Raw genomic sequence first — 18,090 nt, 5'->3', positions numbered from 1 at the left:
TTACGCCACTCGCTCTCTGACCACGTTCATTTTTGGTCACTTTTTGGGCTCTAATTAATTAACTAATGATCCGATTGGCACCAGATATTTGCCGCATCCTCACATCACCGCCGTTCGGTTATCACCACTTTTGAGACGATATCTCCTTGTAGTTCCGCGCAAATGCTGCCGACACGTTTTGCGGACACGAGATCATCTGCATAGCCAAGAAAGACTTTTGCCTTAATAAAAGGCTCGTTTCAGTGGCATGGTAGTGGTTCGGGCGTCACAACTCGATGTGCTTAGCCAGGAAAAGGTGCTCTTTCTGTTAATTATTAGCCCCTATTCTGAAGTGCTGTGGAACCCTCTCCAAACCGCAATAAAGAAGAAAGTGGCATGGACTGAACTCTACAGGTATCATTGTGCAGAGTGCCCATGCCCGGCATTATAGAGCCTAAGGAGCTGTTGCTGCCGTTCATAATCTCCACTTTGAGGTAATACAACAACCTCTTTACACACAAGACCTCAGCCCCAGCGATTAACATAGGCTACGCCTTTTGAAGGAGGCGATGGAAGAAAGCAGATCTGATTTGATGTTGAGATACACCAAGCGGTGGATCAGTACCTGCGAAGCCGATCAAATAAATTTCTCCTCAGGAGAAAGAATTACTCAGGAAAAACATTTCTCCTGAGGAATTCACAGGCCATTGGCAAACTGATCCTCTGTGCGCGTGGAAACTGGGCAAATGTGTTACTTATTCAGTGATTTCCTGCTTTTGAAAAATTTGCAAGTTTGATTCCGCTGATCCTCTACACTGTCTATAATTTGTACTGCTCTGGAGTAGCCGGTTAGATATGTACAGAAGGAACAGCTCAGACACTGCTCCTGAGTCTTTCATGTTCATCATCTTGTGTCCGTCGAGTTCCTTTCTTTCGGATAGATAATCAATAGAGCCATGTGACCTGCATCAAATTCAGCTTGCTGCAGCAGAGGATTCGCGCTTTGCACCACAAGCACTTAAATGCACCCTCTTAAAGTCGGCAGTCCAGATGCTTCTATACGGAGGTCACACACAGTGATTCACAAATTGCAGTGCTCTCGAAGCAAATCAGTGTTATAGAAGGAAATGGCAGCTAGATAAGTTGAAAGCTAAGGTATATGTGGCTAGTGTACGTAAGGCGAGCGTGCGTTAAGGCTCGATTTGAAACCACGTTGGACGGATAAGCAGTATGAAACGAACTATTTTAGCGTACTTTACCTCTTTGCGCATGTCTGCATTCGCTACACACGTAGTCATTATTTACCCGCAAGCTCATGCTAAAACCTATTTCATATGAGAGCCGCAGCAGATCAGGAAAGAGAAATGGTATACTAAAGTAAAGAATGTTTTGTGTTTCATACTCCAATTATAGACTTCTTGTGCTGAAACACATGCATCGCTCTACTAGTTTCATTATACGATAAAATGCATTAGCATTTACACCTTTAGCTGTAAAAAAACTCATAACAGATTCCTGTTGTTGACGCTACTTAATCTGGACATTTTCGCGCCCATCTGGCTGTTCTTGGCTTAGAAACAATCTCCTCAGCTTTTTCACAGTGACCTGGAATCTCGAATTCTTTTTTAAATTTTGATTTTTCATTCGACTAATCCATACATTGCAGTGTTTGTGACTTTTTTTGCAAATAAATGTGGTGTGTAAAGCTTTTCCAAACATATTTTCTTCGGGCATCATCGTTTTCAAGGTATTACCCATTTAGGTAGGCTTCGCCACCACAGTTCTAGAATTTAACGCTTTATCTTCTTTCTATAACGTATATTGTGACCGACAAACATTTGACGTACACAGGGAAGGTTTACTGAGACTAGCTGGGACGCGCAAGGCAGCAGGGAGCTCAAGAGAAACGGGCGTAGAATCCGCTACCCTCTAGAAAGCCCAAGGCTAGGCAAGTACCTCATAATACAGCCCGACTGCGTTACTGCTCCACTAGAGTTGTTAGAAGTGTAGCATTACAGCTGTTTTCAAAAAGGCACCATCTGGGCGCCCCATTGTGAGGACGAGCAAGGAAGTCGCAAATGCCTGGCTCCTCGGGTAGACTCAAGTTGTGGTGCTAACGGGATTGCTAAGGCGGCATCCTGGCGAAGTGGACAACTTCGGAACGCGGCTTTCTAGGGAGCGAATCTTGTGGTTTACATGGCTGAGTTGGCGGACTACCCGTGGAAAAGTTTTTCAGAGCGCCCTCACAGGCGGATCGGGCTCCACACTCAGACTTGTTCGCCGGGCTAGTAAATCACATCTCTATGACGGAAGGTATAGGGTCAACACTGCTTTTCTGAGTGGTACCCGATTCGCTGACGAGCGAGTTGCCGGGTGGCCTCGACGCGACCAAGAAATTGGTCAGCACCAGCAGCAGATATGCTAGCACTACTATTTGGAAGGAGTATTGCATCCAGCATTGTGCTAATTTCGCCTCCACGCACTAAGCAAAACGAGGCGAAGCGCATCGTTTCTTTGATCGCAGTCGTTAAATGCGAACGTGACGTTGCGTCCAAGTTACGATGGCCAGCGTCTAAATACACTGCAATCATGTCGGCGTTCGTCTTGTTGAGTCGTTCGGCGAGTCCGTTCGTATGAGGGTGGTAAGCTGCTCTTTTTCGGTGCCCTTGGTTTGCTCTGGAGAGCAGCATGGAAGAAATATTTAGTATCACTGTGCTTCTTCCCTATTTTGTGGAGCATGATGACATCGAGCTCTTACAATGGAAGGCTGCAGCACGCAAGCCACCTTGAGCGATATTTCAGGTTGGACAGCTAACACAACAAGCAGTGGTCAGCGATGACTCTGAGGGGGCCGCCATGCAAATATGGGCGGAACTTCGTCACTCCCCGCACAACTCCAAGGCATATGCTTTTAGGTAGTGTAGTAGTTCGCCACGGATAGGGACGCTCTGCGGTTTGTGCAAGCGTTACATTTTTGAGACCATCCTGCTACTGCGTAATGAACGCACCGAGTCCGACGCCGCTTCCATCCGTGTCCAGGTCTTTGTCGGCTGACTGATCGAAGTATCCAAGTATGAGCGTATAGAGGAGATTTCGGGGGTTGTAAAGGCCTGTTGTTGCTCCTGCCAACCAAAAAATAGTTCCGCCTAATTCAAGTGGCGAGTTAGGGGCTCAGCTATCTTGTAGAAGCTCTGAAGAAAGCGGTGCTAATAGGCACAGAGAGGGAAAACGGCGCACACTTCGCGTATCGTTTGGGATGGGGAAAGCAGGAACGGCTGCAACCTTATCGGGATATGTGCTAACGCCCTTGCAGGCAGTGGCGAACGGCGGCGGCTATGCGTGTCGGCTTGGGCGTGCGGGAGAAATGGCACCAGGAGCGCGCACGGCTACAGCAGCGCGCTGCCCCGGCTGTGGAGTTGGTTACGAGGGACAACGGCGACGCAGCGATACTCAGGAACGAGCGCCAAAGAGCTGCGCTCTAAAACGCTGGTTCTATCTCTTTTTTGGCACTAAAACAACAGGCAACTCCCATGGACTCGTCGGCGGCTGTATTAAATCGTTCTGGAGCATTTCTCGAACTTCCCGGTGATTTGCGTCACGTTCCTTGGAAGAAACGCGATAAGGCGGCTGACACAACTGCATCTGAGTTTTGCCGAGTATAATTCCGCATAATTTTGGAGCCGGGTTTGTTCAACTTTGGAGGTCAAGGCAAAATCTTCGCGCGAAAAGTCTGTATTGCTCTCCAGACACCGCTTTTGATTTCCCGGGAGTTTCGGGTTCAGGTCGTTGTACCAGGGCGTACGCTGTTCCTCTACTGACTCCGTGATTTCGTAGAACGTATGCTGTGTCAGGCATTCGCCGAGTCCTTCCAAAGATGCAATCACTGCGTTGGTCGTCAAACAATTAGATTCAGAAGAAATTTCGTCACGAAAGTTCCGTGAGACTATTAATCAGGTGAGAAAGTCTGCGACATACACAGACTTTCTGATCCAAAACAAGCGATGTGTTCGTTTCAGCGATGACATGATTGCTGGTGCTGCTATCACACTCTACCGTAAAGAACCTGCTGGCTGATGACGGGACCAATACGCGGTCGTCGCAGACGCGCAGCATTGTCCTGTGTGACTCGATATTGTGCTCGACAGTTCGCTTTGTGCAAAACGACATGACTAGCCCCTGAATGTCGATGGCAGCACCGTACACCCGAAGGAAATGCAAACCGAGTACCAGTATTTCGGTAACACAGGAAAGCAGCCAGGGGAAATGAAACCACGGATCTTTGCGCGGGAGCTGCGGATGCTAATCACAACCACATGGCCACCATAAGTGCGGACCTACGGCCCAGACCAAAGGGTCAGAATTTTTCTGATATTCGTGGCTAACAGGCTGTTCATTACAGAAAAGTCAGCGCCGATATACAAGACTGCGGCCACGGCATGGTTCTGGGCGGTTACTGAAATTTCGACCGAAACCAGTCTGCCAACGCGCGTCGTTGTGGTCATCGGATCTTGTCGTCACAGTAATCTGGCCGGGTTGTCACAGCAAATACTCCGGTCGAGGCTCTTCAGTCATCTCAGCCTCTGCGGCCATACCCCCGGAGGACACCGTCTTCACTTTTCCCGCTGCAGGGACACGGCTCTGAATTGGCCAGAGGACGACGACCGGTTGGGAGACGAGCACCGGCTTGGGGGTGGCGATCGGGACTGGCGACGCTGCGAGGTCGAAGACAGCACCTTAGCGGCAAGATGCTGCTCAATATACCGTGGTCATTGACGGCAGTGCGGCGGAGGTGCGTTGGATCAGAACCCCCGTAAACCTATTGTGCTAAAGGGGCCGTTGCGGAGTACATGACCAGGCTCCCCGCAGTTGTAGCAGAGAGGCCGATTGCTTGGCTTATGCTACACGTGCGCTTTTCTCATTGTGTGCCTGGATTCCAGCGACAGGGGGGCCAGTTGCGATAGGGTACCGAGAAATGTGTAGAATAGCGACGGGCAAAAGGCTCGCTTCACTAGTGCAGGATTTCGTAGCGCATCGCTATAGATCATCACGTAGGGCTCCAGCTGTGGTGCTGGTGATGGAGCTGCTAGAGTGTTCAGTGCTCGGCTGCTGACCCGAAAGGCGTCGTTTCGATCACGCCCATGGCGGTCACATTTCCACGGAGTTAAATACTGAAAGTTAAAGTAACCCATATGAAAGTTAAAGTAACCCATATGGGCGGAATAATCCATAGCGCTTGAAAACGACGTCCCTAATAATGTGACGCTGTAGGTCGATGAACCCCATAAAGCCAAAACTGAATTTGTGGTGGCTGCACCACCCGCCAGATTACATCTCGGACCATTTTCGCTATGATAGCGACGGTTGCCTGTGGGGCTTCGAGCGGAGGTTCTCCAGCTCTACACGCACAATGCTTCGCATGAGATTAAGAAGCTCCTTGGCGAGCAGAGGCATAGGCGTGCAATTGTGAGCGGCTGCTAAACTAGCCTGGAGATCGCATTGAGCACCTCGTTCCTGCAAAGAACTCTTCCTGCTCATTGCGTATTTGGCAAATTTGGCCACAGTTCTTGGAGGGTCACGGACTAGTCGGGCGAACAGCTGTTCCTTTACACGACGTATTACTAGACGTACCTTTGGGACCTCGGGCATAGCACAGTTGGCCCAGTTCAAGATTCGCGTTATGTCCTCAACGAACATGGTGATGCTCTTATTCTAGCGCTGAGTTCTCGAGTGCAGGTCGAGGTCGGTCTTCTCTTTTCTCTCGCTGGTACAGAACGACTCTAGGAACTCTCGGCGAAAAGCCTCGGCGAAGAAGAATCCTCGTAATTTTAGAAACACGCATTGGCCGTGTCCCGTATTGCGAAGTATGCGTTTCTCAGTTACGCTTGTCGTCCCACTGGAAGCCTCCCACACGGTCAGAAACAGGCCACCAGTCTTCAGTGTCCTCGAATCTGTCACTGTGGATCGATGGCGGTGACCGAGGTGCGTAAAAGACGAATGGCTGGACATTTCCTGAATGCGGACTTGTATGGCTGCTTGTGGTAGATGTCACGGCCCTTACTGGTGTTGTCAGTCGGCCTGAAGCAGTTTGTAAGCCTTGTAGGTGGCGGCTAGCCTCAAGGACAGTTTTGAGTACACGTATTCAGAATTGGCGTCAAAAGTGTCTTCGAGCGCAGTGTAAAAGGAACGCACCCAGCAGCTCCACCAATTTCACGGACAAACGGTTGACGCACACAGTGAACGTTTAATGAGACTAGGTGGGAAACGCAAGGGAGCAGGGAGCTCGAGACAAAAAGACTGAGAAACCGCTAGCCCCTAGAATGCCGAAGAATAGCGCCAGATAATACAGTCCGACCGCGTGACAGCGCTAGTAGAGGGGTTAGCAGTGAGGAAGCATATATCACCCGCCTCCACCTCTTCGCTTAACCACCTGCCAACCGAAGCATCGGGCTGACATTCTGATTGACCAGCATGACGTTTTTAATGCTGTCGGAATCCAATGTTCTTTGTAGGTGTACACAAAGTGATTCAGAAATACTCTAGATAGCCTCCTTTTTTCATCATCACGCTGTTTCCAGCACTTCGGCCACGCATGGCACACTACCTGGAACTCAGCAAATGAGTTCTCCTCCAGGTACTGCGATTAAGCCAGTAAAAGTATTTCGATGATTCCAAAATGGTGTCCTTTGAGGCACTTTTTCCACCCAACGTACCAAAAAACAGATGTGGCAGGTTCAAACTTTCGGCAGTATTAGGCAGTGTTTGTTGTGCTCCGTCACAAACTCTCTATCGCGGAGCGAGGTATACCTCTGCCCATTGTCGCGGTGGAGAATCCAGGTACCATCGACTTCTCAATGATGGCGACGCCGCGTTAACCTCAGCTCGTCGAGCACTTCCACATCCCATTGAGCCTACACTATTTTTCCGGCCTGCACAAACTCGCAGCTCAGCACACTCTTTGAATCAGCGATGACAATGAGCAATGAGTAAGTTTTTTTGCTCATGCAGCGCTTTATTGGGCCCCCAGAAGCGCGTTTCTAGTTGGAACTTGTGCCAATCGAAAAAATGTAATATTGAAATGCAAGCCTTCCCGTAAGTTTGAACAATCATGGTTACGGTCTAAACGCTGTATTTGTTAGTTTCATGCAAAACTTTATCGCATATCACTAGTCAATAAGCAGTTTTATAAAGGCGCATGGCGCGCTTACGCCCACTAGAATTTTGAGGGGCGTTGCACTGTTTGCCATCTCGGAGGCGCAACGGAGGCGCAACGATGTCTGATGTGATTAGATTGGACGATTCAACCTAGAAGCGCCATTGTCTTGTTTATAGCGGTAGCCACTGCTGTCAACAAACCAGCGCTGCTCTGTAGGCCTATAGCAGTGACACAATCGTCATTCTAATTAAAGACGCCATAATATGGTTATTCTTCTTATTGCAGTTTTGTACTTCAGCAACTAATTCAAAAGTCTATGATTAAACGTCCAAACTTTCTGTGCCCATGACTCGTGATTATTCCAAAAAATGCGATCGAAATTAATACCGGGAAACTCCTGCCGTCGGCCGCAACCGCCGTAGTGAATGCTTTCGTGACGTCACAAGGGCAGACACGGAGCAACGTCGTCTGGTATCGTTGCTCTATTGCGCGCATTTGGCTCGGTTGTCCTCTATACTTTCGCGGGCGATCGAAGTAGTAGTCGTCCCCCATATATGAGTGCCTGGTACCCCAAAAGTGATCACAGTAACGTAGTTTTTCTTCGGTATAATTACTGTCCGGTCACACTAGGCCGATGCGACGCCGATCGGCTATCGGTTGACTGGTCGGCCCAGAGTTGCCGTCGCTGACGCACCGGTCTGTCACGCTAGACAAACGACGACGCCAGTACGACCATCGACCTCGTATCGGAGTATAGTGTAAATGGGGGCGTAGTAGTAACTAGAAGAGTGTGGTGAGGGGCTGGTTTGGTATGACATTCTATAAACTTAAAAATTTTCAAATCTTATTTGATCCTTTGTTAGCCACGATGACATACGCGAAGTGCGTGCACCAGCAAAGATGTGCTCTCAATCAGTGCCTGCGCATAGAAACAAACTGGGAGGTAAGTGACACGGGCAAAAAAACATCGCACGATTCTGCCGCTTGCCGCCGTCCCCAGAGCTTGTGCGGCCGAGCGAAAGGTTCACGCCCAATGAGGTGACGGCATGAGAAACTGCGCTCGTGTGTACCTTATCCGGGTCGAAAAAAGCGAAACGAACAGCTGCGTTTCATATCTAAAACTTCACTAGTAATCAGCGGTGAACTTTTGCCGCATCTCAGATATCTTTCTGTCACCGGAACTGCCGGTCCCAGTTGTGACAAGGCCTAGCGAGTCCGCAAGGTACGTGTGTGAAATTTCGGCGATTGTGTAGAGCAAACTCAATAGTTTTAGCGCATGATGATAGCCGCCAAATGCAGTTTTGTCTACAGTGACATCAAAGCGAGGACTGCCTACATCGGAGGACGCGCGTATAATACGGGAGAGAGAACTGCCGATGTTACTCAGTCTGCAGAACACGAGCTCTAGGCAGCCAGCTGCAGTCCTCGGCTTCGACTCTGGATACAAAATTTGCTGGTTTTCATTAATTCAATTGCTGTACGGGCGTATTTTTGAGTAACAAGCAACAATTAGCGGGAAGCGCCGGTCCTATGCGACGCCTTTCCAAATCTACGCTTGTTCTGCAATGTTCCGGAATTCTGCAAGCTAGTAAGGCTACAATTTCTGAGCATCTGAGCAAGGAAACGAGCTGTACTGTTTCTACACAGCTATGTCAACGACATCAGCGCAGGACTGCAGTTGCCCTGATCGTCGCATTCCAGGGAGACTTCGAGTTGCGTTGTGTTTTACCAGCGGCCAATGGTTCTGCAAAAGGGTTCAATGAGCCGAAAGGAATGCGGGTTCGACTCACACACGCACACACGCAGCTGGGAAGCCTTCGCATTTGACACTTTTCTCCGCTCCTTTCGTGCTGCAAGCTTACTCTAGCGCCACATTGTAATAATTTTGAGTTCAATTATCGAGCCGACGAATAACGGACAAGAACCTCATACCTTTCGCGGCGCACATCAGTGAAATCATGCACGCAATTTTAGTGATCAGAAGGGTCACTAAGCTCGCGTACTAAGCTGAAGGCTTCCAAGAAAAAAATCTCTGCCTCTCCCGTAAACGAGAGTAGAGTAAGCATGAAATGTTTACGGGCCTAATGTCATCTCGGTGGACACACGAACCGCACCGTACAGGAAGGGAGGAACGCCACCACCCGTTCGGCGCGATGCCTTGCCCTTTGAACGCAGCGCTTCTCCCCCGGATCACGTATGACAACGAAGTGTAACGTGGCATTTATGTGCTTTTTGCACGCGTTATTAGAAATCGCAAATTATAATTCCGTGCATTATCAAACCCACAGCTCCACTGATATCTTGATAAACATTGAGAAGGCACTGGCAGCAGTTATTTTTTGTCTCGTTTGCAGACCGACCGGCGCTTGCATGCCGGTCGCGTAGGAGGGCTTAGAGAGTCTCGTTAAATCTCGTTAAGTCTCGTACGGTGCCCGGATGTTCTCGTTTCAGAGCCCGGATGACTGGAATTCAGTGCCCGGATGAGTGGATATCAGTGCCCGGATGACTGGAATTCAGTGCCCGGATGAGTGGAATTCAGTGCCCGGATGAGTGGATTTCAGTGCCCGGATGACTGGAATTCAGTGCCCGGATAAGTGGAATTCAGTGCCCGGATGAGTGGATTTCAGTGCCCGGATGATGGCTCTCGGTCTCGGCGTGACGTCACCACACTGCCGACAACGGGAGCTAAAAGCATTTCATGCTTAAAATAAAACATGAAAATGCATTTTATTTCGCTCAGCTAAAAAAAAACAACCTTTCGAGCGACCGCTGTCCATGGTGTGCATGCAAGCACCTAAACGCAACAAACAGCGCGCACGAGACGACATAAGGCGGGTGTGCCCTTGTGACGGGCGTGCCCTTGTGACGTCCGCCATGAGAGGTTGCCAGATCAGCAAGCAGTTCCAAAAAAATAACATTAATATTTTGTTTTAGAAATATCTCCCGCACAGAATCAATTGAATTTTGGGGGTATTCTAATTTACCGTATTGGGAATCAAATGCAATAAGCAGGGTATACGCGAAAATAGGCTGGCATAGTCCCTTTAACAAATAAAGCAAATTTGTCACTAATACATTGTGTTATAAGCCAGATAAGGCAAATCGACAGCACAAAGGATCATTTGTGGCCAGTCAGCGTCCTCAAAAACACAGTAACAGCGTTGAATTCACTTAGAAGGGAGGTGGTCTGCTTTGAAGCGTGCCGCCATATTGGAAACAATATTTTAGCACAGGTAAGAGTCAAACTAAGTTAAGTAAACAGAGTACGTAGCGCGAGATCACGTGGAGACTACAACCTAAATGCGTTCGGCGAATGCAGTATACAACATACGCTGTTTTTAGAGTAAGCCATCTCTATGCGCAAGTCTCCGTAAGGTATACTGAAACTGCCTTATGGTACTGCTCACTTCGGGTGCGATCCTAACTCTGCAGAGGGTAGAAATGAAAGAGCAAGGTCACTCCGTATTCCTAGAATCACCCACCAACGTTCCTACTTAAGAAGGTCGCCGTGGACCTGATCCCGTTGGCAGACGCCGCATATGTACAGCACACAACTCAGCCACATTCGATGTTTCCATTTTGAGCGATATCTTGGAATGAAGCTGTGCATCAGCCTCAAAGCTTAAACCTGTTGCGGCGATTGCATAATGTGCGCGCAATGTAAAAGCGTCTGTGGACTGAGGTTGAAGAGCACTGTCAAAAAGGCTTGTGCGTTCAGAGGAAATACGAACTTTCACGAGCTGGCTATTTCTGTGTCAAACATAAGTATACTTTTTAAACGCACATTTGATCGATTCCACAGCTTTGTGAAATCTAAAAATGGTTATTTGTTCTTGAACCGCCTAGCCTTATGTATATCATTGCGTAGAGCGGGTAAAGTCGAAGGTACAAGTCCTCGCGCACGCACGAAACTTAAGTATTAATCATCGGGCAATGTTGAAAACAGCTCCAAATATCGGAGCTCCTATGTTGCCTCCCTCTTACCTGCAGATAAGTCTTTTTGGGTTGTAATGTTGTGATCTTGTACAAAAATTCCAGGCATTGAGGATGGCTCCGTCCAGGCCACTCCGGACTGATCACCATGGCCATGTTCAGTAAGTGCAGCCAACTTCTAGTGGTTGACAGGACGAATCCTGCAAGTAAATGAAGTACGCATGTCATGTGCAATTTAAAGTCTGATTGAATGAGTACCTGAAGCGTTTTTGCTATTGAATAATGTTGCTTTTCGTCGTAAACAGACTTATATATGGGTCGCATTGCGCTAGTTTGCATATTAAACTGTTTTGTACGTACTCAATAATACGGAGCTAATTAGCTCATTATTTAGGAAGCAGTGTGGTTCCTAAGCTCACTGTGCCTCCTTGCAAACTATCTGACTCTAAGAGAGTGTCCTGCTCCGTTGGCCGCAACGCGAATCAACCTCTTGCGCTATTCAGCGTCATGGTTGTTGAAGAATTGCCGTTCCCAGCATAAGTGCACCGCGCAGTTGACACCACTTGAGCGTTATTGGTACAACACACTGACTGTTTTTTCACGATGGTAAAATCAGTGCAAAATTTGATGCTTCACACCGCAAGAAATACGTTTTTACTGTAAAGGAGATCGTTGCATAACAAGGTCGTGTGTAGTGGTGGGTCGAAATTATGGATTTATTCTTGTGGTTAGCCAGCGCAATGGCAACGAGGACAAACTAATGAGTACAAGACGGGCACAGCGCTGTGTATGATTTATATAAGTAGTTTTTTCGTTATTTGTGCGGTGGCTACCCGCCCGAATGCAGAGTCTCCAACTTTCAGAGCTCATCATTCTACTTTGTACTAATTACGCCACACATTGATCATGAAGTTTTCCCAGCACATCACTGCAAAGTTATCTTATTTCGATAGCCTACGTCGAAAGATATGTGGCGACAACTGTCTAAACATTGCCATTATAAGCTTAAAATCTCTCAGGACGGTTACCTGCTTATAGCACGCCATCCCGCTGCGGCTGGTAAGCAGATAATTCACAATATTTTCAGGTAGAGGGCATGAGATCAAATTCATATCATTAAGGTTATCGACACCTTTTTTGGTATTCAAGGCATACTCGTCCTTCGACCGAAAGATCTGCCCAGTCCCCCGCTCTAGGCGCGCCCCGCCGGGGCCGCTGACCTTGTCGTAGGGTGGTACGCTAGCAGCAGCTGCTACAGAGGGACCACACCTATTCCCTCTCACCACACTCTCGGACCTCGTTCCACGGTAACCTCTCTTCTGATGGTTCCCGTGGTAGGCACCTTCCAGCTGCTCATTCCTCGCACTCGTCATATCCTCCTCGTTTCAAGGTACAGTCGTCCTTCCAGGCTAACTACCCTCCGTGTGAGTCTCGTGCTGACCACTATCCCGTAGCGCCTACTTACACTGCCGCGATAGCTTTCCTTCTAAGGTAACCGCCCCCTGATGGCAAAATTGCCCGCTTCAAAAGTCGGTACGGAATAGCGAACTATGAAAGCGCTGGTAAAAACAAGAACACTGGACGGCCCAAGCGCTTCCCGCCCTTTCCTTTGTCTTTACCTGCCCTTCCAAATTTCAACACTCCGGATGGTTCCTGTGGTAACCACCCTCAGCGTGGCTCCATTGCCGACCTGCCTCCGTTTACGCATCCCTACTTTCTCGTCATATCCTCCTGCTTCCACAGTAAGCACTCTGCGGATGATCGCGGTCAGAAGCACCCTCCCTTTACGCCTTTCCTTGCTCTCTTCATAACGTCCTCCAAGTTGTTCTCATGCACACCACCCACCGGTCACGCCGGCTACTACAAGTACAACTACACCGCAGCGAAACCAAGGAACGGGGGCTTTGCAGCTCTTGCTTTAAAACATCTCTCTATGCATATTGCCGTCTTGGAGACGGGAATGGCTTGTCTGAAAAGAGACATACCGGATTTTTCGGGTCCCGCATTGATGCTGTGTATGTCCTCGTCTTTTAAATGCCGGGTCCAGCCCTCCGCTGACCTCCAGCCGCACTCGTCAAATTCAAAGTCGCAGGAGCCTGCATGCAGAAACACTACTTAACGACATCGCGAAACAGTGTATGTTATTTCCTTCGCAACTGACTTTATTTTGTGGTTGATTCCTCTTACGCGAGGACGTACAGACAAACTCTTGCCAGGTCTTGAAAATAAAGCGTTTTAATCTCGCACCGTGTCGCGGGAGGGGTCAGGTGTCGTCGGGGCAGAGGATCAGGGGTCCTTGTGGCAGGAATCAAGAGGCCGCTGCGTCGGTCACGCCCCACTTAAGCAGCCCCCACAGCGTAACCAAGTTCTCACTGCCCCACTCAGGAGATGAAGGGAGCTCGAGGGTACTCACGGGGAGGGGCGCGGGATTTGAGTGAGCGGCCCGCAAGCAGGCCCTACACCCCCCCCCCCCCTTAACGTCCTCTGACGTCGCCCGGGTCGGTGTGCATTACTGTCGTCAAAGGGGTAAGGGGGGCTCGCCGGGGGGCCGCTCACTGCTGGCCGGCGGTGTGGCTTCTGCGGAAGCGAGGCACTCGGCTCCTCCGGGGGCCCTGCCGGCAGCGTATTGAAGAGCTCCTCGGCCCCCGGGCACAGCAGCTCTGGTCGGATGGTTTGGATGATGCAAAGGGCCGCGTCCTCCGGGCTGCCCTTCTGGACAGGCCGCAATGGCGAAGCCGCCTCCGCCGCTGGGCCACTGCAGCGGAAGGCCGCTGAAGGCATCGTACATTTTTGCGCCGCTTCCTCGCGCTCTTTATGGATGCACCGGTCTCATGGCTGGCCCGGTGGACAACGAGGGTGCCGCAGAGGGGAAGAAGGAGCACAGGCCGGCCCGCTCCTCGTCATTGTACTGGGCAGGTGGCTCCTAGTGCCACTCCTCCACCGTCAGGCCGCGGAAATTCTATGGCACTGTGTCCAGGTCGTCACCGTGAAGGTTCTGCGCCTGGTTCCGTCACCTGCACCTCGCGGAGTATGAGAAGGCTGCTCCGTTGGCAACCGTTCCAGGTGACCACGTGCCGCACACCCTGGGTAGCTTGGGTCGCGGCCGGTGCGCCGGTCTGATATTGAGGGGGGAACTTCGCTGGTGGGTGATGGATCCTCTTGTGCTGGCCTGCACCACTGGGAGTGGCTCTCCAGTGGCTAGCCGCGCAGTTAGGCTGGCGGCGGTGGTCACAGCGGCCGTGGGAGCTGCACCACTCACGCGGCCCCTGTCGCCATCCGGGTGACGCGCATTGTTAGTGACCACCATCCGGCGGAGGTCTTCCTTGCCTACTAGTGTTCTCTGTGCCAGAGGTGCCGTTCCGTTGCAACTTCCTAGACATGCTGACTGGGCGAGAGGGTTGCGAGAGAATATTAGTCGAGTGGCACGGATGCGAAATGGCCCTTAGGTTTTAGCGTCGGTTGCGAACCGTACCGCCACATGCTCGTCCTCCCAGGGATGAGTTCGCCTCATCACTCCCATTTCCCGCCGCTACGCAGTGGTCGTCCTTGCGAAGATGGAAAGCCTTCAGATCAGCGACATGCACCACACTGACGGTTTCGCAGCTTGTCAACAACCGCTGCTGTTAGGCGAGAGTGGCGTAGCTCTTGCCGTAACTAGTGCGCTAGTGCGCTAGCGACGCTGCAAAACCGCGCGCTGCTTTAGTAAGTGGGTGCGTTCTCTTGAGTACTAAGTTGCCTGTGTTGAAACCATTGTGGCGGCGACCTTTGTTGTACTCATCCGCCTCGTCCACGTGCACGACATTGAGGTTTTCGTGAGCCGCACGCCGCCCTGCCTCAAGAAGCTCCCGGAGCTTTGTCGCTTACTACGAAAGCGAAGTAAGCTGGTGTAATACCCACCGACCTGTTCACGGCTCTCCTTGTAGCGAACCGCTGTAACGAACGGTTATCCTTGTGGCTGCTGTACTTCCTTCTCTCGCAGCATGATGAGGGATTTTGTCCATTTGCTCCTACGTCAAACCGGGCGTGACACTACCGTTCGCCCTCTCCTCCTCTCCAACAGCAGAGACGCCGCTTTCTATGATGCTGGGCTGCGCCGCTGAAGCGCTTCTGCCATCCTTCATGATTCGATTGATAATAAATCGGCCACCTTGTTCTGGCTTCCCCGGTGGTACTCAGTGGTGTAGGCGTGAAGTTGCAGCGACAGTGCCCATCTAGGTGGTCTGCCTGCCGGGTTTATGAACCTTTTGGAGCACGACACTGCATGGTGAAGGCCGCTCCGTGTAGGTGCACGTCGAACTATGACATTGCGAACATGATCGCCAGGCACGGAGTAATTCCGCTCCGCCGATGTGAGCGTGTGGCTAGCAAATGCGACAAGGCGCAGCTTGCCCTCGTGTTCCCGCAAGGAAATAGCTACAACACCGTAGTTACTAGCATCTATCTTGCTACTTGACTTCAAGACAAACTAGCGGTATCCCCTATCGCTCGAGCCAAGGCAACAAATGCGTTCCCTGCTCCTTGCCCCACACCCACTTTGAGCCTTTACCCAACAACCGGTTCAGCGGCCTTGCAAGCTCCAAATGATGAATTGCCTGTAGAACACAACCATCCTCAAAACCTCTGCAAACTTTTCACAGCCATTGGGCGGGGGTAGTTTAGATCTGCCTACAGTTTGTTATCATTAAGTCTGATTGTGCCAACTACACTTCATTTGGATTTATGGATAGACCGGCACGTCTCATTCTTTCGGCAACGGAGTTCAAGTGAATGACGTGATCCTGTAAGTTGTGTTAGAATGTCAGAACCTCGTCGAGCTACGCCATGGCGTAATTGAACCTTGCATCGCCCAGCAGCGTATTATAAGACAGACAAAGGCATTCACCTACCAAAAGAAACAGTCTATGTAAAACACAAAATATACAAAAGAAAATTCCCGAAAACTACAGAAACAGCATTAAAACCCCCACCAAAATTTAAACGCTCTACAAGTCACTACTCCGCCTGACCTACGCATTAACCTAAGCGCTCCAGCGCGGTCCCAAACAAAAAGCGCCTGCCACGAGTCTGGCTGCACGCTCCAAAATCGGCAGAGAAATCATCCACATTGGTGCGAATTAAAGCCCCACGTTGGGCGCCACTGTTTATGGGAGATTCCTCTGCGCGATAAAGTGCAGACAGTCTCGTGCCAGGTCGTAAAAACAAAATGGTTTAATCTCACATGGTGTCGGCGGGTCAGGAGTCTTCGTGGCAGGTAGCAAGAGGCCGCCTCGACGGGAGGCAATTAAAGGAAGCGCGGCTGCTGTCCTTCAGCATAATTCACACGACGTTATCAGGTTTGTTATTGCGTCTTTGCTTGTTGCGATGTTGCTCCCAAATTCGAACTCATGAGATTGTCATCGTTGACCCGCATGCATTCTTCCAATGTGACAGCGCAATTAACGCCGCAGAAACGGGAGCCGTGCTTTCTTTCAACTGCCGCCCGTACCCACTGACGCTTATCTTGGAACCAAGCACAACGCGAAGCTCTATCTTGGGCAGCACGAAAGGCGCGAAGCGGGTGATGTTTCTTACGAAGCACGGATGAGAGCGCTGTAATCGTGGCGCATCCGGGCGCACGGAGAGCGCTGTCACGTGGTATGCTTTGAACCCCGCGGGTTTTCGCTTTTCCCGAATAAAAGCGGCCACGCTAAGTCTATCTTGTTGGAAGTGCCTGGGTTGGACGATATTTGTGGAGCTCCACAGCTTTCCTATTGACGCCTGAACGTTTCAAGCTATATTTTAAAAGTTAATTTTTTTATCTCGACTAATTATTCAAATAGGAGAAGCGAAAAAATGGTACTGTAACTTTAGATAAACCTCAACAACATCCACGCGATTTCAGTTCTGAAGAACGCTTAGTTTTTTATTAACCTTGGTCCAAGTTAGCTGGGACACCATGTATATCAGGGTTTGCATGCAGCTGAGCAGGAGGACGAGGACGACTAAAGTGGCATGCAGACCCTGTTATATATATGTGTGTGTGTGTGTGTGTGTGTGTGTGTGTGTGTGTGTGTGTGTGTGTGTGTGCGTGTGTGTGTGTGTGTGTGTGTGTGTGTGTGTGTGTGTGTGTGTGTGTGTGTGTGTGTGTGTGTGTGTGTGTGTGTTTACAGAGACTTCGGCATAAGGCGTCCAGAAAATGTGCAAGCTAGCTTATCGAAGAAAGCGAAAAAGGTCCGCCATAATCCTCCAAGCAAGGAAATGTGGCTGCGTCCAAGTGCAGGGATCAGCAAGTTGTGTGCAATAATGGAGCACATGTGCATGTTGCTTCATGTTCTTGCCCAAATTTCGCTTTTTCCATTGGCAGTAGCATCAAAATCAGAGACATGTTAAAATTTAGTAATTACGGTAATAAGTGTCGGGGCCATAACCGTTAGGCAGAAAAGGCGCACTTACCTCCTGGCACAGCTGGCCTGAGGCAAGCACTGGGGGTCAATTCCAGTGGGCCCAGCATAACTACCGATTCCTTGCGGATTGGATCCAGGAACTCCACTTTTATGTCGATCTGCATAGGAAAGAGAAGTATTTCTACAGTTCAGCGCAGTGCAATTTGTCCAACGTGACCGTCACAATTAATACACACCCACTCTGACTTAACCCTGAAAGAGAATCGGCGCCCTTTTTAATATTTAGAGGGCGAAGGAGCAGAATCTGGCATTGATGAAGTCGACACACTTCTAATTTATTAATACAAGGTTTCTGAAGCAAATGTCCCAGGATCAACTGCGACTGTACTTGCCGTTAACGTTATGACCTAGTCATCCAAATGATCATACAATTTCATGCTTGGCCGCTCATTGCTTTTCAGGCTGCCGCAGTGGTGCTCTGCTACTAACCTGAAAGGCGTGGGTTCGATCCCAGCTGCGGCGGTCGCATTTTGACCCTCTAGCATTTCGAAGGAGCTGTGTACTCGCCTATGTCAGGGCATGTTAGTGACATCTTCGAAATACGTAGCGCGAAAAACAAGACACAGAAAAGGTGAAGACAGG

At 49.9% G+C, this 18,090-nt stretch overlaps 1 protein-coding gene across 1 annotated transcript in view; it reads right to left on the bottom strand.

Annotated features, from left to right (window-relative positions):
- The window catches only part of LOC149370574 (MAM and LDL-receptor class A domain-containing protein 1-like), a 126,066-nt gene that overhangs the window by 97,191 nt on the left and 10,785 nt on the right, over positions 1 to 18,090 (bottom strand). Inside the window, exons 3-5 of the mRNA XM_089578006.1 lie at positions 17,498 to 17,606; positions 13,051 to 13,161; positions 11,117 to 11,265 (exon numbers count right to left, since the gene is read on the bottom strand). Coding sequence (XP_089434132.1) covers positions 11,117 to 11,265; positions 13,051 to 13,161; positions 17,498 to 17,606 — 369 coding nt within the window. The remainder of the gene's footprint in view (positions 1 to 11,116; positions 11,266 to 13,050; positions 13,162 to 17,497; positions 17,607 to 18,090) is intronic.

The sequence above is a fragment of the Amblyomma mixtum genome, chromosome 1 (assembly GCF_055824585.1).
Source record: "Amblyomma mixtum isolate Tamu chromosome 1, ASM5582458v1, whole genome shotgun sequence".
In the NCBI taxonomy this organism is placed as follows: Eukaryota; Metazoa; Arthropoda; class Arachnida; order Ixodida; family Ixodidae; genus Amblyomma; species Amblyomma mixtum.
This window is presented reverse-complemented; position numbering and strand designations above follow the sequence as displayed.